The following is a 21,040-nucleotide window of genomic DNA, read 5'->3' as shown; positions in this document are numbered from 1 at the left end:
AAGTGATCTTTTTTGGTAATATTATTCAAATTCTGAATAAAACCTTCCAACGGCTTCCCATTGTACTTGGAATGTTTTCTGAATTCAGAGACCTTTATTGTTAAATAATGCAATTGTTAAAATAATCATGAGACTACCACCAAAGAAGGATACATGTTATACAAGTGAAAAAAGCAGGGTACAAAATTGCATGGTCATATATGCCAAGATTACACATGCATGTGGACAAAGGCTAAGAAATATTAAAAACCAGAAATAATTGTATTATGATGGTAAGATTAAGGGGCATTCAATTTGTTAGGAAGGATGGTTAAGGGACATATCCTTATTGTCTAAACTTTGAACATCTTATACAGTTTTTAATACTAGAATTCAAAAAGGATATTTCTTAGGATATAAAAAGAAATCTACATTTGGTATAGTTAGTGTTTATCAAAAACACCAAACACATTGTTGTCTTTCTGAGGTCCAGCTTTCCTAGCATAATATTTTATTCTTTCATGGAAATTGTAGGTTTTTCTGGGTGTGTGCATGTGTGTGTTTTAAAAAATTTCTGCTCTTTCATGTAGCTTTTCTGTATATGTTTCCAGTTAGTTTACATGTGGGAAATTGAGAGTGCATGAGATATAGTTGTAGAGCAACAAGCATAATGTAAAATTCTTTAAGTCATTATTGCAAAAACTTATTTTATATTCCCAAGTCATTCTTAAAGAATTCAAATATCTGTTACCTTGTGACTTCTTAAAAGCCTTTTTATTTATTTATTTATTTTAATCTTCATTGGAGTATAATTGCTTTACAACGGTGTGTTAGTTTCTGCTTTATAACAAAGTGAATCAGTTATACATATACATATGTTCCCATATCTCTTCCCTCTTGCATCTCCCTCCCTCCTGCCCTCCCTATCCCACACCTCTAGGTGGTCACAAAGCACAGAGCTGATCTCCCTGTGCTTTGCGGTTGCTTCCCACTAGCTATCTATTTTACGTTTGGTAGTGTATATATGTCCATGCCACTCTCTATCTTTGTCACATCTTACCCTTCCCCCTCCCCATATCCTCAAGTCCATTCTCTAGTAGGTCTGTGTCTTTATTCCCATCTTGCCACTAGGTTCTTCATGACCTTTTTTTTTTTTCCCCTTAGATTCCATATATATGTGTTAGCATACTCTATTTGTTTTTCTCTTTCTGACTTACTTCACTCTGTATGACAGACTCTAACTCCATCCACCTCACTACAAATAACTCCATTTCGTTTCTTTTTATGGCTGAGTAATATTCCATTGTATATATGTGCCACATCTTCTTTATCCATTCATCTGATGATGGACACTTAGGTTGCTTCCATGTCCTGGCTATTGTAAATAGAGCTGCAATGAACATTTTGGTACATGATTCTTTGAATTATGGTTTTCTCAGGGTATATGCCCAGTAGTGGGATTGCTGGGTCATATGGTAGTTCTGTTTTTAGTTTTTCAAGGAACCTCCATACTGTTCTCCATAGTGGCTGTATCAATTTACATTCCCACCAACAGTGCAAGAGTTTTCCCTTTTCTCCACACCCTCTCCAGCATTGATTGTTTCTAGATATTTTGATGATGGCCATTCTGACCGCTGTGAGATGATATCTCATTGTAGTTTTGATTTGCATTTCTCTAATGATTAGTGATGTTGAGCATTCTTTCATGTGTTTGTTGGCAATCTGTATATCTTCTTTGGAGAAATGTCTATTTAGAAAAGCCTTTTTAAAAAGAGCTCTAGTCTTAGTTTTTTTCAAAAGATTCTGCTCATTTGTAAAGGGGTCAGCTTTATTTATTTTATGAAGTTTAACTTTTTGGGGGGGGAAATTCAAAATTTAATAGTAAGATGGATTTAGCATTGGTTATCAGCATTAGAAGTAGTTACTGAACTGAATAATTAGAAGCCAGGAGACCTGGATTTCAGTCCAAAGTCTTAGACTCTTGACCAAGGACAATTGCTTGACCTTTCTGGGTCTATTTCCTCATCTGTAAAAGGATGGGATAAAATAATTCTTGCAGTTCATTATTATATAACTCTGTAAAATACAGGTTTCTCAAAAATTTGAGTATTTGCTAATGTTTTTCCCTTAGTTATTTCTAAATGAATACAATCTCAACTTCCTTTTGCATAAAATGACTTTTGTTATAGTTTCTTTACTTTTATTGATATTACATCATTTTGGCTTTAGATTCTGTGAAGGCAAACAAGATGAATTATGATATGAGAAAAAGACTCTTCCACATATCAATATATTATATTGCCAGAGGAGTTGCCTGTCTCAGTCAAAGGCATTCTTATAACTTGTTGCATTTCTTGTGACGTGAAGTGTGTATGTGTAGACTTTGAATCCTGAAGAAAATTATAAGCTGAGAATACTGCTTATGGGAAATAAGATAAGTACCATAGAGTATAATCAGGTTTCTGGATGGGGGTCAAGCTGTGAGGTATCAGGAATTATTTTGCTAGTAATCTATCTTATTTATGCATTTAGCACTTCTCAGAAGCTATACTTTTTAATTTCATGTCTTCATCCAAATCAGCCAAGATAAAGGTTCAGTTTAAAATAACTTTATGGAGGTCTTTATAGAAGGTACTTTGTGCCTCTAATATTTTTTCTTTTTAACAGAATTTCTGCCTGTATGCAATAAGGAAGTGTCTCCTTTTATTGTGAGAGTTTCCTGGAAATTTCTTAAAAATTCCATTCAGTGACATGTCCATTTAGGTTTTGTTGTTGTTAGGTGGCACTCTGTGCACTGATAATTCAGTTTATTAAGTAAACATTGAACTCCTGCTATGTGGAAGGTGCCTTAGGGGGAAAGAAATGGGTAAGACCCAAGTTCACAAGTAAGGCTACAGTTCAGTGGGGTGGGGGAGAGTTAAGCTGTAACTAATAAAAAGTAGAATATTGGTTTGTTAAGGAGTTTGAGCAAAATGTGGGTATTTGGAAGGAGTGAGGTAAGTCAGAAGAGAAATTGAGCCTGGCTCAATCTGGCTGGGGAACTCAAAGTTTTCTTGAGGGTAAATGACATTTCAGCTGGCCTGTGAAGAATTAGAATTTTATAGGTGTGGGGCTGGGAAGGTAACAAAGGATGAAGGTTGGAGTCACTCCAGGTGTTTGGGGGGGCAGTATAAGGCAATCTAATTTGCTGGGGATAGAGTACTGTAGAGAAATTGGAAGCTTCAATTATTTCATAAACATACATTATTTCTACCTACCGAGTATGGAAGCATAGGATGGAATGTTAATGCTGATCTGAGCAGTTTGTTCTTGATACATTAAGCATTTTGGGAGCCATTGAAGATAATAAAGTTGGAATGTGCCAGGATTACAGATGTACCCTAGGAAGATCAATCTGGTACTTAGTCTAGTGGTCCATGCTAGAAGGGGCAGGAATACCCATTAGAAGGTGGTTCTAATATTACAAAGAAGACTATTGCTTGAAACAGTGGGGACAATGGACAAAGGGAAATGGGTACAGGGAAACATTGCTGTAGAAGAGTAAAGGGTTTAGCATCTTAGGAGGGCACTGGGGGTGGTGGTGATAATGCTGGAGTAGAGAGGGTGCCTGGGTGACTGAGCAGGTAGTGATGTCTTTATAAGAAATAGAACAACAAGAAGAAGGGCTGAGTTTTTTGTTTTTAAACAAAAATATAAACAGCTTTACAGCAGTTATGATTTTAAATCACCTATTGTCCCATCAACCTTACATATTTACTGTTCTCATATTGCCTATTCTCTTTTAGGCCTTATCCTTAAGTGCATATAAGTTTCACACTTACAGTACTGTTTCTTTCTTTCTTTCTTTTTTTAACCTGATGTAATATAAGTGTTTGAGAGCTAGCTTTAAAAGATAAGCTGTAAGCTGCCAAGTTTTAGATTTGTTCATTTTCAGATGAACACAACTTCAAGGTGAGATTAGATGTTTGAATGAACTGAAAATGTTAGGAACAAAATGCTGATCCTGTTTTTACTTAAAATTTTAGTATTTTGTTCATCATGGATGTTTTGCATTAATTTTAATTTTTAAAGACAGTTATGTAAATATCTTTACACCAAGTTATTATTAATCTTAATTACTGGGTTTTTTGTAAACTACCCTCCACGCAGTCCCCCCAGTTTTGTCTTACTCATATTACCCTGGTCCTGACGCTGAGTGGTATTAAAGTCCCGTGAGTGACTAGAATCAGAGAGGGAGGAGCACATGGACCCAAAGAGGGCTGAAGTAGGAACTCTGAGGAGTAATCTCCATTTAGAGGTGGAAAGAGGAAAAGGATTCAGTGCAAAGGGGCCATTCAAGGAGCAGATTGGGAGTTGATCCAAGGGAAGATACTCACACGAGCTGGGATGAGGATAGGATTCTGAGAAGGAAACAGGTCTCTGACCTGTCATCGTCTTGCTGCCGACATTTATTGAGTGTCTGTTCTGTGCTTGGCCCTGTGCTAGCCTCTGGTAAGCAAACAGTAAGAGCCCTACCCACGTGGTGCTTATATGACCTCTTTTGAACACCCTTTCCTCATGTCTCTTAATCGCTTTTACAATAACCCCACTTAAATATTCTATCATCACCTGTCTAAAACTAAACTTGTCTTTTCCTTCAAACCAGTTCTCGTTGTAGAATTTCCCTTCTTTTTAAAAATGTTATCGTTTTCTGTTATCCAGGATTAAAGTCATGGAATTTTCTCTGTGCACCTCTAATCAAGTCATATTCTTTATTCTCTCAACTCGTCTTTTGTAGTGAATCCTTTTCCAGAGCTTTATCAAATTATGTGTGGAATATTGCAGTAGTCTGCTGCCAGGCTTTCTCTATCACCAAAAACCAAACTGTCACCAGGTTGGTTTTCCTAAAGATAAAGATTTCCACACATTTCCACAGGAAATGAGTGGTTACCCATTGCGTAGGCAAAATGAATGAAAATTAGGCCTATTCCCTTGCCTCTTTTCTCGAATCATTTGTACCAGCGGCATTTGTCTGCCTTTTGAGCAGTCAGTGCTTGTTTTCTTAAGCATCTACCCCATCTAACTATCCTCTCCATTTTCTTCTCTTTAACTTTCTGAGGTCAGCTCAGCTTAAGTCTTGCTTTTTTACAAAGTGTTTCCCTACCGAAGGAGACTGCTTTCATCCTTGAACTGCTATTACACATATTCAACCAAGTTGCCACTATACAGCATATTCAGCAGATTCTGTGCTATTTTATATATATACTTACTATGTTCTCTCTCCCAGTTAATCTTTGAACTGTTTTAAAGACAGGACTGAGAATACAGAGAAGGAACACTTGATAAAGATCAAAAAGGCAATGGCCACTAGAAAGCTGGCCTCTCTGAAAATAGCCAAATTGTTTTTAATTAGAGCTCTCTATTAGTTTTATACTAAATGTATGTCACATAGTTCCTTCATCTTTCTAAGTGATATGATAGTAATTATAGTTTTAATTTTTCTGTGCATGGTTGGAGGATCAGAAACAATTTTATGTAATATATTTTCATGCTTTGAATTTACGAAAATTTGCTTTCTGTACTTTTGTCTATTCTCTACTTTTTACATAATTCATATTATTTCTTCTTACCATAAAAACAAACGAATCAAATTGAGGTAATAGTATTGTGTGCACAGAGTAAATCTGTAGGGGAATTACATTAGGCTGGGAGAGAGGAAGATAGAAGCTTTGGATCACTGCTGCAGTTTATAAGTTCTCTGACAAGTCTCTTTTTTTTTGCTAGTTTTATTGAAAAATAATTGACGTATGTCTGACAAGTCTCTTAATGGTCTTACTGAGACTTGGGTATCAGTTTCTTAATCTGTAAATAAAGATGTCAAGTAAATGGTTTCTTAAAATTTCTTTCTAGGTCTAAATGTCTCTCATATTCATATTGACACAAAGTTGTTACCCCTGTCCTTTTTTTGACTTTAGCCCAAAGCCAGACTCTTGTAATAACAGAGTTTTTTTGTCATGTTTTCCTTTTAGATTCTAGTTTAGGGTTAGTCATCAGTGATTCATTTGGAAATTGTTCAGTTCTGGATCCAGGGTTGTTTTCACAACAAGTATCCGTTAATCATTGAAGGGAGTAAATTAACCTAGTTGGGATTCCCTTTTTTTTCTTTTTAAGGTATTTTCAAAAGAAATAATTCCAGATTGATGGATGAAATTTTAAAACAACAGCAGGAACTCCTGGGCTTAGATTGTTCCAAATACTCACCAGAGTTTGCAAATAGTAATGACAAAGATGATCAAGGTAAGCGTGAGTGTAAAATTGAATATCTAACATATGCAGATATGTTTTGTGTTTCAAGGCAGATTCTGTTACTCATTCATTTACTTATTAATTTTGCCCTGTTAGTCTTTATTATCACCATCTTTAATCATCAGAGTTAGACTTTTCTTTCTTCATCTTGTTAAAAGATAATATTTAGAAAAAGATAAAATCATGACTCATGGATATTAAAAAATAAACACATGTTAAAGATTTTATTTAACTCAAACAACCAGGAGCCAGGTAGATTTTACAGCCAATTCAAAGAGAATCCAAAGAATGGAGATATTTATAGATCAGAAATATTGAAATAAATATGTGAATAGAGGCAAAACTTGTTTTTCAGTGGGATTAGAATGAACATAATTGAACCTCTACCAGGCAAAGAATTGCATAAACAAGAATTGGGCATTGGGACTTCACTGGTGGTGCAGTGGTTAAGAATCTGCCTGCCAGTGCAGGGGGACATGGGTTCGAGCGCTGGTCCGGGAAGATCGCACATGCTGCAGAGCAACTAAGCCCGTGCGCCACGACTACTGAAGCCCCCGCGGCTAGAGCCCATGCTCCACAACAAGAGAAGCCACCACAATGAGAAGCCCACCTAGTGCAATGAAGAGTAGCCCCCGCTCGCCGCAACTAGAGAAAGCCCACGCACAGCAACGAAGACCCAGTGCAGCCAAAAATTAATTAATTAATTAATTTTAAAAAGAAAAAAAAGAATTGGGCATTGCTATCAGTTACCTAGAATCCTGTCAATTGTAAAACACCTCCACAGAATCAGAATTTGATAAGGTGGATGTGTGTGCTATAGACAATTCATATTCTATTGAAGCACATTTTTTTCCTACAGTCTTCATTTTTGTCTTCTGTGTTATTGCTAACTGTACTATAATTGTAGATGGCATTTTGAGTAGGAAATTGTAAGTTACCCTATAATTAAAATTTCTGTTTTCTAGAGGATTTATTCACAGATACAAGGTCATTCTGAGCACTTTGAAAAGAAGGCTGTATGTAAATATATACACAAATGTTATATATTGGTTCTTTCACAGGAGAGTAGCCAGGTATGTTTTGATATTGAAATTGAAGGGCTTAAAAGATTCTTGTTTACTATAAGAACTGTACTTTTAGTCTGAGCTTAATATTTCTTAATATCATGGGTTGTAGACCCATGACAAATGAAAATGTACATAGTCCTTAAGTTATTTTGAAATATATCTGGAAGAGGGTATTTTTTAAAATATCTTGTTTTTTTTCTCCAGTTTTAAATTGCCAATCAGCAGTGAAGGTGCTGTCCCCAGAAGATGGAAAAGCAGATATTGTGAGAGCTGCTCAAGACTTCTGCCAGTTAGTAGCTCAGCAGCAAAAGAAATGCACAGATTTGGATGTAGATATGTTAGACAGTTTACTTAGTAAGTCATATATGTTTGTTCTTAGTTTTGTCCCACAAGGATACAGTATGAAGGAGACTAAGTTCCATTTTATTGTTGTTGTCATTATACTTGTTATGTTTTTGAAGTTTAGAGACACACATGTGAAAATAGCTTTGAGATAATGAAATTTGTAGTCCCCTCACTTGCATGAGGAATTATTGGTAAAGGAGAGGATCTAAAAGGATTTGGGGGGAAGTGATGAATATTCTTAAAAATAGGTCTTCTGCTTCTGCCTCCCTCTTTTAAAATTTATTTTGATTTATCTTTTCCAGTTTTATTGAGATATAATTGACATACAGTGTTCCTCTTTCTTTTTAGTTTGAACTCTCTTGAATATTAAGTTTGAACTTAATAGCTATTTAGGAAACAATCCCAAGAATATAATACTGCTATCATCCGTGACTCCTTTTTAAGTATTCCTTCTATTATGTTATACCAACTATACCACTATATTTGTCACGTTATACCAAGTGTAACATTATATTTTATATATTTTTCTTCAATTGTTTATAAAAGCCTTTAGTTTACTTATTCTCTCTAAAGTTCCCTAGGAACTTTTTGCCTTAACTTTATGGTCTTTTTTGCTTATTAGCATTATCCTTGATCCTTTTGAAGAAAGGCAATATTTCTAACAAATTCATGTCTGTTGATAGCTTCTATAGCCATACAATTTCAGACATATTTTTCATTCATTCACATAGATTCTCCTTTTACCTTACTTATTAATCATCCATTTTCTAATTCTCAGTCATTTATTTAACTCTCAGTTCTTTGTTTCTTTTGCTTTGACATGTCCATTACAGAGCACAGTCCCTCTCTGGCCTCTTGGTCTCACTAACTCCCTACTTTAATTGACTGTTCACTTCTTACCCTACTTTCCTATTCTCTGCTCTGTCATTGCCTAACTATTCAGGCTGAATGAATAGGCTTCAAGTAAACCATTGTAGGGGTTCTCGAGGCAGAGGTTACTGGGGTGTTGACTGTTTCCTGGATCCTGTAAGGCCCCAACCAGAGAGTAGTTTAGAGGATGTCCTAAAAGTGATGCAGGGACCAAAGAAAGGTAGTCCTTCAGATAGCCTTTGGAGGCCATGTGTTGACTGCAGGGGTTTTAGACCCATGATAAACGAAAATGTACATAATCCTTAAGTTAACTCATTAATCTGACAGAAGCAAACCATCTGAATATTGTCGCCCCCAAGAGTTCCCTTGTGACTGCAGTTAATCTCCACTCCTATTGCCAATATGAAGCAACTGCTTTGTTTTCTTCTAGAATTTTTATAGCTTTAGTTATTACATTTAAGTCTAATCCATTTTAACTTAATTTTTGTGCATGGTGTGAGGTAAGGGATACCAGTTATTTATCCACCACCACTTGTTGAAAAGACTGTGTTTTCCCCCTTTAATTACTGTGGCTCCTTTATTGAAAATCAGTTTTTCATGAATCTGTGAGTTTTTTTCTGGACTTTCTATTCTATTCCATTGGTCTATATGTCTGTCCTTAAAATGCTGCAGTGTCTTGATTACTGTAGCCTACCATAATAAACTTTGAAATTCAAGCAGTGTAAATCTTTCAACTTTGATTTTCTTTTTCAAAGTTTTAGCTATACAGGGTCCTTTACATCTTCATATACATTTTAAGATGAGTTTGTCAATTTAAAAAAACAAACTCTTTTAATAGGGATTGAGTTGAATGTGTAGCTCAATTTGGGGAGAATTGCCATCTTCACAATCTTCACTATGTTCATCTTCTGATCCATGAACATAGTATATCTCTCCATTTATTTGGGTCCTAATTTTCCTCATAACAGTGTTTTATAATTTCAGGGTATAGAGTTCTACTTCTTTCAGTTTATTCCTAAGACTTTTTTATTCTTTTTGATGCTACTGTTAATGAGATTTTTTCTTAACTTTATTTTCAGATTGTTTGTTGATAATATATGGAAATACAGGTTGGTTTTTTTTAATACTGATTTTGTATCCTGCTTTGCTGAAATTCACTTAGTAGTTCTAGTAGTTGTTTTTGTAGAGTCTTAGAATTTTCTAAATACAGGATCATATTGTCTATAAATAAAGATGACTACTGCTGTCTCTGCTCGGTTTTTCTATTTTTTTTTTTTTTTTAATTTTTTGGCTGTGTTGGGTCTTCGTTTCTGTGCGAGGGCTTTCTCTAGTTGTGGCAAGCGGGGGCCACTCTTCATCGCGGTGCGCGGGCCTCTCACTATCATGGCCTCTCTTGTTGCGGAGCATAGGCTCCAGATGCGCAGGCTCAGTGGTTGTGGCCCACGGGCCCAGTCGCTCTGCGGCATGTGGGATCTTCCCAGACCAGGGCTCGAACCCGTGTCCCCTGCATTGGCAGGCAGATTCTCAACCACTGTGCCACCAGGGAAGCCCCGGTTTTTCTATTTTTAATTTTATTCTTTAGTCTGGCATTCTGTGTCTGCATAGTTTAATGTGTCAGACAGTGGTTCACACACTGGTTGTGCTCAAACACCTTAAATTTGTAAGGCTTCCAAGATCTTTGTGTGATGTTGGAGGGTGCATTCAAGTCAGTTCTCAGGTCTCCTTGGCTGTACCTTTCACTGGACTTTCTTGCCACCCTGTCCTGTCTGCCCTCCTTCTTCCCTTGCATGTGGTATTTTCCTAGTCAGCCTGGATATATGGAGAGCTTATATGAACCAGTGTTTCCAGCATCTCCCTGTTAAATTTCTGTCCATTGTTCTGCTTGCCCTAATGGTGGGCTACAACCTCGGGGTAACAAAGCTGTGGGTTTTCCTCATTTGTTTCCTTTTGAGTCCATAGGTTTTCACCATTGCTCCCTCCCTCCTGCCCACAACCTCCAAATTGAGTCCATATATTTTGGCTACAAGCAGCAAATCTGCTAGCTTTTGCTGTCAGTCCCCTGCTGGTAAAACTACTGTTTCCTTCAGTTGATGGAGATAGAGACATGGGGGTTGGGGGCATTCCCAGGCAGGAAGACCAAAAGACCTACAGTTCTTACCTGAAGCTCTAGCTGGTGTTTTGTTTTTTTAAAGAATAATCATCTGCTCTGGTTAATATCCAGTGCTCTTAAGTGATTGGTTTTGTCCTGTTTAATACATGTTATTTTTGGAGAGGATTCGTCACCCTCTTCACACCACTATTAGCCAGAAGTCCCTTCTTGCCTTTTCTTTGTGTGTGTGTGTGTACTAAGGAGGATTTGCTTTTTTAGCAGGAAGAAGAATATGTGTTCTACTTAGTCTGTTCACTCTGCCAACATAGGCTTTTAAAGAGACTTTGTTATGGAAATAATTCTTTATTACTGCTGAAGGGACCTGTCTAATCCAGTCTCCTTATTTAACAAATGAGGAACTAAGCCCTGGAGAGACTGTGTGACCAGAAAGTTAGTGGCTGAACTGAGGTTATTAGAAGCTGTTAAAACCTGGGTCTCTTGGATTAAAGCATCTTTCCTGTTATACCAGTGATTCTTTATTTTAAGATTTATTTTACTTTATTTTTAAGCAGTTGAAATATTTCTATCCCATTTTTCTCTCAAGCCAGATCTCATATGGAAACCAGTCTGTGAAGCAAAAAATGGCCAGACCTTGGTTGAGGCAGGTGTACAGTCTCCTTTTCCCCTCCTAGGGAGCTTGGGCTCCGGGGAATACCGAGAACATTTGTACTATATAGCTAGAAGTTGGTCTTTCTGGAGTTGGTCTTGCTCTGTAAAATCAGAGCATGGGGAAGGAAGGAGAGTAGATAACTTTTTAAGTTGCTTTTCATCTCTGAAGTTATTTAGTTCTCTGGCCAGAATAAGTATTAAGTCCTTAAAGCAGTGAGGGTCCCAGGATGCGAAGAGAACACTTAAGTTGAGTCTTGAAAGATAGATGGGATTTAGGGGCTACTGGTAGGGTTTAGGGTGGGAGTTGGGTTACCTCTCCTTATCAGGTAATCAATCCAGTTAAATGGCCTTTAGAGGAAACTTCCACATTTGGAAATAACATAGATATAAAAGTATATGTTGGGCCGTGGAATAGGGGTACGGAAACATACAAATAAAGCTTCTGAAGAGAACAGATACATAAAGCATAAGAAACCAATTTGATGAACAGATTTTGCCATTGGTCGTTTTTTGGTAAGCAATGTGTATTAAGTTCATGTGTCTTTTTATCTTTCCAAGGTTCAAATGGTTTCCCTGATCCTGATTTAGTATTGAAGTTTGGTCCTGTGGACAGCACACTAGGCTTTCTTCCCTGGCACATCAGGTTGACTGAGATTGTGTAAGTAATTAAATGTGTACTGACTTTGGTTCGATCCAGCAAGAGTTTCTTGAACCCAGCACCGTGCTAGATGTGGGAATTCCCAAAGAATTATAATACTGGATCCTTTCCCTCAGGTATTTGACAGTATCAGTGGTAAAATAAAAACCTGTATCAGTGACTCAGACACAAGAGAGTGTATGGTTGTGCAAATGTTTGGTATTGAAACTAATTGTAGGAGATCAGGAGTGAGAGAGAATGCTGTGGGCCAGAGTTGTTGATTCCACAGAAAAGATGTGACTTGATCCAGGGTATATAAAATGGGTAGAATTTTTGTAATTAAAGAAAAGGTGGGAAGTGTAGGGGGTGAGCAAGGAAAAAAAAAAAAAAAAAAAAAGAAAAGCTGGGTGGGAGGGGCAGGGCGTGAACATCATGTTTGAAAGAAATAGGGAACTGGCCACACCAGCGCAGAGAGTTAGTGTTAGATAGCAGTATAAGGTGAAATCAAATTGTTTGGGGGTGTTGACATTGGGAATGCTTTAAATATCAGCGTAAGGAATGCGTATAATTGTTTAGAGAGGCAGTAGGAAATTGATGAGCCTGTGGGTAATGTGGGAATGGTGATTCTGGAAGATTTGTTGGGCAACTATGTACTAGAGTAGATTGGGTTTGGGCAAGGGTGAGGTAAAAAGACAAGTGACGAGGCCATGCCTATAATTTATGGGAGAATACATTGATGAGAATGTAACTGCTTATTTGGCAAACTTTTTGTATAAAGGGCCAGAGGGTAAATATTTTAGGCCTTGGGGGCTACATAGTCTCTTGGAACTGCTCTTCTCTGTTGCCACTAAACACTTGCTAGTATAGCTAAACAAGCATGGACAGTATGTCAACAAATGTGTGTGACTGTGTTCTAATCAAACCTTGTTTACAAAAACAGGTGGCAGGCTCCTGGGCTGTAATTGCAGACCCCTGATTTAAAATAAAGGAGAGACTTAGGAGCCTTAGAATATATTTAAATTCTGAGTCTTAGGAGGAATATACTACAAATTTTCTTTCTCATGAGAACTAATTACCAAGCATACTTGCAGGCCTAGCACTTTACTATCAATTAATTGCAGTAAAAACTAGAGTAGAAATGAAGTGATTCCTAAGTTCTTAAGCCTAAGTGACTGGGTGAATTATGGTGTTATTGAGACAAATGGGAAAGTCAAGGGACCATTGATTTTGAAGGGAAGATGTTGAATTCAGGAATAAGAAGAGTTTGAGGCCAGAGTCTGTTTATATGGAAATACTTAAGAGGGCAGATGAAGATGTAGAATTGGTGCTTGGATGAGAAGTCAAGGCTAAGAATGGATCTTTGGGAGTTGTCAGTAGGAAGTAGAAGTAGTTGAACCTATGAGAATAGAGGACTTCCCTAGTGTGTTCATAGAAGAGAACAGTACCAAGGAGTCCTGTATGAAATGCTTCAAGCTGGGGGCAGGAGGGAGACGAAAAGAACACGTAGCATGTTAGAGTCAGAAAGGGCTGTAGGTCGTCTGGTACTGCCTCCTCATTTCATAGGCCAGGAAAATGGGGAAGAGACATTACTCAAGCTTGTAATAAAGTGGAATTAGAACCCAAATCTCCAAACTCTGGGTTTCCTTATGGTGATATGTGTTTCTCTTATCTCTTCCTCCCCCCTCCCCCGGCCCCCAAGGGTTTTCCAAGTCATTTCAGATGGGCTCTAAGAAAGGTAGCAGTGATATTTTGTGAGGTTGGGAGTGGTTTGGTAGGAAGAGTATGTCTTAGAACATAGATCTTGGTTTGAATCTTGGCTATGTAGCTTGGTAACATGACTTCGGAAAGCTATTGAAACTTCTCTATATTTGTAAAATGGGCATTTTAATTCAGAGTTGAGGATTTAAATCTGATCATGGGCATCAGATCCTGGCACATAACAGGCTTTCCCACAGATCTTTGTACATATGTCTATTATAGCTGTATAATGTTATTTTGAGGTTTGCTCTATATTTGTCTACTGTCCACCAGACTGTAAGCACCGTGATGACAGGAGTGGTGTCTTAATCACAATGTAGAGAAGAAGACTGGAGCCCTGACGGGACAGACCAGGAAACAGCAAGACTGCTTCTGAGTCACTGAGGGGTAGTGACACTAAGTGCTTCTTGAGGAGTGACAGGAGATGAGGCCATTGATAAAGGGGGTAAAATGAAGACAACCTAGGAAAGTGGGTAGTTTGAAGAACACATTGGAAGCAAGCTTTAGCAAAAAGAAAGTCGTTACGTTTGTCCTTGAATATCATTTCAGTAGAGTGAATAAGATAAAAGATTGATAGCAGAGATTATTAAGAGATAAGGAAATGGAGGGAAACAGGAGGCTTATTTCAGAATTCTTAACAGTAAGAGGAAGGATAAAGATTATATGTCAGTTATATCTCAATAAACCTGGCGAGGGAAGAAAAGGAAGGATAATGAAAACATAGCTGAAGAGAACCACAGGGTCAGGCAGGAGTTCATTATGGTAGGTTTGTTTAGTCCTTTTCTTATGTGCATGTGACTGTAGAATTCTGAATGTGAGTCTTGTAATCTGACTGGATTTTGGCTCTGATACTGTTTGAAATGTCCAAAACATCAAAGTAAAGCTATATAAATTAGAGATTTTTTTTAATGTTAATTATTGAAAATTATTTTAAGTCTTTAAAATACTTAAGGGGAAACCCTCTGGCTGTATATTCACTTTGTCTTAAAAGTGCTTGTCTTCACATTGTAGTTGCCCCCTTGAGCGATCGAAAATGGTGGAGATAAATATTGTTCATTTATTGGTTGCTCACCACATGGCTTCAGTAATCATCATGTGGGGATGCTGTGTTGCTCTGCCAGCATTCAGCCTGACTTTTGTAAACTGTTCAAGTAGCACTGGCTTTACTCTGACAAAGCCGAGTTCTTGAAGTAAATTTGAGTGAGATCCTTTATAAATAGCTCTCCAGTTTTGCATTAATCTGGACTTATGCTTTAATAGGTTCTGAATCTCTCTAGCACTTCATTGTGCCTTCATCTTGGAGGATAAAAGAATATTCCAAAGTATAAAAGTGTCAGAATTGAAAATGGTCTAACATTCCAATGAATTCATTGTAAGTTATGTCTTAGTAATTTTCACTTTATCCTTAGAATTAGAAATATAATGTAAACCAACAAGGACCTACTGTATATATAGCACAGGGAACTCTACCCGATATTCTGTCATAACCTATATGAGAAAAGAATCTAAAAAAGAATGACTATATATGTATGTTTAACTGAATCACGTTGCTATATACCTGAAACTAACACAACACTGTAAATGAACTATACTCCAATAAAATTAAAATACTTTTTAAAAATCCCTTTAAAATCTCAAAAAAAAAAATAAGAAACGTAATGTATAAATTTTTTGTTCGAGTGGTCCATAGATCTGTGTGAGCAAAGGTAAGTCTTATCATCCTAAGTAGATTGCCTTCAGAAAGGCTGAAGTCCAGTACAGCGTTTATGGTACTTTGCCACTTCCGTGCTTGCTTTTAGTCTTTTGTAGACTCACCTACCAGTTTTAATAAATTTAAATAAATTTCATCAGCAGAATCTTGCCTTGTGTTCTTTAAAAGTAGTATAGAAATTCATGGTTTAGACACAAGTTTTTTCAAAGGAGGGAGATGAGATCTATCAGATGACATTTATGTCTTAGATGCCTGGTGGTGCAAGATTGTTAGGGAGCCTCAAAAATAAAAATTAGAAACTTGGAAATAAAAAAACGTTCTGAATCTCCATCTCACTACAATTTGCTTTTCTCTTCTTGTGAAAGGAGGGATTATTTTTTACTTGAACTGTTTCACAGTGAGTTTAACAATCATTTAGTAGAAATAGTTTGACGTACTCTAGGCTTATAATTTACTTTCTTCTGTCCTTAATCTTTTTGGTCATTACCCGTCTGGTTCCCCCTCCAAATTACAGCATATCATCTAATTGCTTTTTTTCTCCTTTTATTTTTTTTTTCAGCTCTTTGCCTTCCCACCTGAACATCAGTTACGAGGACTTTTTCTCTGCCCTTTGTCAATATGCAGCCTGTGAACAGCGTCTGGGAAAGTAGTGATCCCTGGTTGTGTAATTTGATTTCAGGCTTTTGGAGAAAAGGACTCAAGTGACTCTGATGTTTACAAAGCACCTATGAAACCCTGTACACACCTAGTTCATAATCCTCATAATTTATCAACAAACACAAAAAAGTGTCTTACTTGAGAGTAAGAGTACATGTGAGTGAGCGTGAGTGTGTGTGTGAGTGTGTGTGTGTGTGTGCGCGCGCGTGCGTGTGCATGCGTGTGTGGAAATAAACTTATAAATGGGGGAAGTATTGGAGGAGGAAATATGTGGACTTGCACCTTTGAGCAAATAGCAGCGATGTTTTAGGAGCTGAAATTTCAGATTTACAGGCTTCAGCCCCAACTACTTCCCTTTTTTGTGGGGAGAGAAAGGGGTGATTAAAGCTGTTTTGTTGTTGTTTGGGGGGGGAGGGGAATAACTTTTGTTCAGTCTTTCCAAGTGACCAAACTTTAATTTTTAAGAATAGTATATTGACGTATTAAACGGAAGCATTCTGAGTTTGAGGGATCTCCAGAGGAATGGAGTTCTGTGTTGTTCACATGTTAAAAGTTTGCTCACCTTCGGAGCAGAGGGAATACCTATTTTCAGACATCCGTCCATTTTCATCTCTTTGTTATTGTCAAACAATGTGACTTGAAAATGTCGCTCTGTTGTCTGTGTTCTGGGTTGTGAAGATCACTTGAAAAAGAACTCTTACAACATTGAAATGCAGAATTTGAAAAATTTTAAATATTGTATGAGGCAGTCATAAAAGGTGAAAAGGTTGTAATCTTAAAAGTAAAGGTGAAACTTTCCTGAATAAGGAAAGAAAGTTTTGATCTCCTTTTCTGTTTGGTGGGCAGTGGGCTAGATAGTACCCAAAGCTGGTTTAAAAAATTTCCATTAACTGTGTTTATTTAAATAAGCATTTGAGGGAAATTACCGAGGCAGCTCTCTTCCTCAAAAGTAACCTGTTCCTCTTTGGAATAGCGCATTTAGGACCATGTTAGTACCCAGGATTTTTACTTAATAAATCCTGACGGTGACTTTGCGTAAAAATATGATCTTTAAGTAAGATTGAGGCCTGTGTAGGTAATAAAACATTACCAAAGTCTACAAAAGTAATTTAATTTTGCATGTTCTCTTTCATGGCAGAGAACAGCACTGGTTCTGTTACTTTTTAAATGAAGAAATGATTTTTTGATAGGTGTTCAGTTTTTCTTCCCTCACTGCTGATACTCGGACAGAAACCATTATTCTTTATATTTGATGGGCTGTTTTCAGAAGAATCTTATTAACAAGTGCACAATAGTTATCCAAAATTGTATGTTTAGAATGGAGTAGTTTAAAAACTAGGTCTCAGAGTCTGAAAAATAGCAAAGAAGACTGGATTTGGAAAGCAAGGTCTGGAATTGCTTGCCAAATTCTGAGGCTACGAAGAATAAATGTTTTGACTTTGGATTCCAAAACCCCATTTATGATTTTAAAAAACACTCGAAATAAAATGATTATAAACTAAATTTTGGTTCAGTGACGTTACTTTGCACATTGTAGTTCTTTTGTACATTGTGAGACTTTTTTTTAAGTCTTAATTTATTGCTAAAAGCTTTGTGTGATGCTACAGCATATCTCTAAACTTTACCAGAGAATTTTTTATTTCTGTTCCCCTGTACTGTCATGCATGTTCTATTGAGGCTTTTTGGCCTTAGTTGAAGACTGAATTTTTGCCTTTTATAAACATGTGTCTTTTTTAAACATTCTGGAATATATATGGTTTTAATGAATTAAATTTAATGGGCCCGATTGAAGTGAAGGGATTTAATAATATTTGTTAAAATGAAGTTAGTCAAATAAATTACCCACTGGGATATAGCCAAAGCCACTACAGGTTTAATAGTTGAGTCTTTGTATTTTTATTTCTCCTTATATTTCACAGCAGTGTAGTGTTACACATTACAGTAAATCTGTAACCTGTGACCTGAGTCTGTTATAGCCCTAAGTAGGAAGAGACCCTTAAAACAAGTTGCTGAGGATTCTGATTTCAGATATAGGCATTCCAGATCCTTCCCATGAGTTTAATTGCTAGTATAGTCTCCACAATTTGAATGACATCAGTCATTCTGTAATTCCTACCCAAATCATCTACTAGTTATGCATTATCAGCGGTCCCTTTGCACTCCCAAGAAGAACTGATAAAAACTTTAAAGAAACGTGTTGTTTGTCTTGATGTGTTTAGAAGAATATTGTCTTTAAATTGTTTCTTCTTGACACTGCCCACAATGGAAAAATTATCAAGTTAAACCTACCTTATGGATGGCAGCTTGGAGCTTAGCAAGAGGTTGGAGGGTTTGAATTCCATTCCCAATTCTGGTTGTGTTTTGTTTCTTAACACTGATTACCGTTAGAAAGTTTGAAAGCTGGTTTTGATGTGAATAGCAAATTCTGGTATATTGTGACTAAGGCTTAATAATGCCTGTCTTAAGAGAGGAATGTGTTATAATGTTAATGAACAGTGCCAAATACACTGTACACATCTACAATTTAATCTTTGAATGTATGTTACTTGATTAGTTCCCTCCTGTGTGATGGTACCATGCATAGAGTCAAATCCTTGTGATGTTTTGTATGGCTTTAGACTTTGGCAACATGTAAATAATGTGTAAAGCAAGTTTTTATGATTAAGGAATCAAATTTATTGAATTTTACTATTGAAAGTTGAAATGACATGTATGAACAAAAACAATAAAAGAATATACACTTTTCATGGACTATAGTATTATGTGAATGCTACATTCTAAACATGTAGGGACTGCAAAAATGTAATGAGAAACTCATATGACAAGATAGCAATACTGTTTTTTTGGATGGTAAGTTCTTGATTGAAGTATATTCTCATTTTTACCAGATTAAACATTTGGAATCGTAAAATGTTATTTGCTTTTTGCTAGGTAACAGGTAAAATTCAGCTTTGCCATTGGTAAAATTGTCAAAATTCCACAGTGATTAAAATCTGAACAGTTTTTTACTGAATATGGAATACCAAGTTGAAAATGTATATGTGTACTCTTTTAAAAAGGAATTTGACGTTCTCGTTAAACCAGGAAATAGAAGGGTAAGAGCTGTGGTTTGTCTTACGTTGCATAGAGTATTCACTTTCTAACTCGAGGATCTAATTATAAGATAGCTGGCTTTTTGTGCATAATTTTTATCTGAAATTGTTTCTCAAAGGTCACCTTTTTAGTTAATAGGAAATGCCTTTAACAAAAGTTAGTGTAGGAAAAGTTCAAGATAGTTTGAAATAAAACCCAGGAAACCAAGAATATGGCCAGCAGTTGTCCAAGAATCCTAGTCGATAGGACATAAACTGCGATAAAATTGGTGGAAAAGGGAAGTGCAAAAAATTTGAGACTTGAATAAAAAATACACATTCATTCTAAAAAAAAAAAAAAATTAGAGAATTCAGAGAAGCAGATGTAAAGGAAAATAACTTCTAATTCCATCGCTCATTGATTACATTTTTGGTGACAATCCTAGAACTTTTTTGTATTTATATTTTGAAACGTGGATCGTACTGTATAATAAAGGTTTAATAAAGAGATTCTTTTTAAACTACAAACCATAAATTGAGTCTTGCATTCTATTTTGTATTTGGTTATTGTGTCTGGATATAAACAATTACATCACATGAAAATAAAATGTTTGGAAAAAATTATAGTCCACATTCAGTTGTCCTTAATGAGTATTTAACCTTGGCCCAAATTCTTCAAGTAATTTTATACTCATCTCTCTTGCCTCCATCTTCTAGAGATTCAGGTACTGTAAGTTAAATTTTAGCATCTGGATTCATATCCAGATGATTGCAAAAAAAATAAAAAGTGTATGTCCTCCCAGGTCAAACTATTTGGATTATCTGCTATTGACCATGTTTACACTTTTCCTTCATTAGCATTAATAATTTAACTTGCTTTTATGAGGACAAGAAAAAAAATCTGTCTCAGGAAGGAAAGCCTGATCAAAATGATAAAATCAGAATTAGGTGAGTGCTAACAGCATAGTTTTACTTGCACAAAGTATTTAATATTTCCTTTCTGATGATTGATTTCAACTGCTAAATCTTTTATGCATTTGGTTCTGTGAACTATTCCTTTATTTTGATAAGTGTATTTTGCCATGTTATTCCCCAGTAGTAGGTGTACCTAACAACTAAGTTTCTTATTTGTACAAAATTTAGTGAAGTAGATGGGTAATGGTATAGTAACCAACTGTTTTCCCCAGAGAGGAACCTATATTTTCATTAGGTTTCAGATAATTAGGAAATGGAATATAAAAATGTGGAAGTTACTTAACTGGAGATGTTTGGCAGCATTTATCCAATGTAGTTGTACTCAACTGGAGTGATTATGCCCGACAGTGGACATTTGCTAATGTCTGGAGACGTTTTTATTTGTTACAACTGGGGGAGGACAGGCCAAGGATGCTGCTAAAAGTGCTGCAATTCATCCGACAGCCTTCAAAACAATTATCCGGCCTCAACTGTCAGTCAGCGGTGCTGAGGCTCAGAATCTTTGGTCTAGTGTAGTTTATTTGAAGAGGGGTGGTGAGGATGTTGCCTAAACTATGCTATATGGTAATTGTAAAAAAAAAAAGTTTGTTTGGATTTGACTCTATAGATCATAGTTTAGAGATGAAATGTTATATATGCATATTTTAATTATATGAAATGATATATTAAGTTTTTTCCACTCATAAGTTCTATTTATTATTTTTACATTTATCTTTGGCATTTTGAGATGCCTACCAATTTTCCAAAGCTTGTCAGCTTGTTGCCTGAATTTATTTGAGAGAAAGTAATGTTTTTTGAAAGATAGTAATGTTTTACACCGGTATGATATTATAAGAAATCTCATGCTTCAAATTACTCATTGTATAAACAAACATCAAGTTAGCAATTTCTTTTATGCATCCTGTAGGTAATTGATTTCCACATTAT

General features: G+C 36.3%; 1 protein-coding gene across 1 annotated transcript in view; it reads left to right on the top strand.

The window, feature by feature from the left end:
- NUS1 (NUS1 dehydrodolichyl diphosphate synthase subunit) overlaps window positions 1-19,512 on the top strand; it is a 29,125-nt gene extending 9,613 nt beyond the window's left edge. Inside the window, exons 2-5 of the mRNA XM_036871635.1 lie at window positions 6,130-6,255; window positions 7,536-7,685; window positions 11,863-11,962; window positions 15,970-19,512. Coding sequence (XP_036727530.1) covers window positions 6,130-6,255; window positions 7,536-7,685; window positions 11,863-11,962; window positions 15,970-16,060 — 467 coding nt within the window. The 3' untranslated portion in view covers window positions 16,061-19,512. The remainder of the gene's footprint in view (window positions 1-6,129; window positions 6,256-7,535; window positions 7,686-11,862; window positions 11,963-15,969) is intronic.
- Window positions 19,513-21,040: the final 1,528 nt, after the last annotated feature.

The sequence above is a fragment of the Balaenoptera musculus genome, chromosome 12, assembly GCF_009873245.2.
Source record: "Balaenoptera musculus isolate JJ_BM4_2016_0621 chromosome 12, mBalMus1.pri.v3, whole genome shotgun sequence".
Lineage (NCBI taxonomy): Eukaryota > Metazoa > Chordata > Mammalia > Artiodactyla > Balaenopteridae > Balaenoptera > Balaenoptera musculus.
The sequence above is the reverse complement of the archived record's forward strand: the minus strand, read 5'-3'. Positions and strand labels throughout refer to the sequence as shown.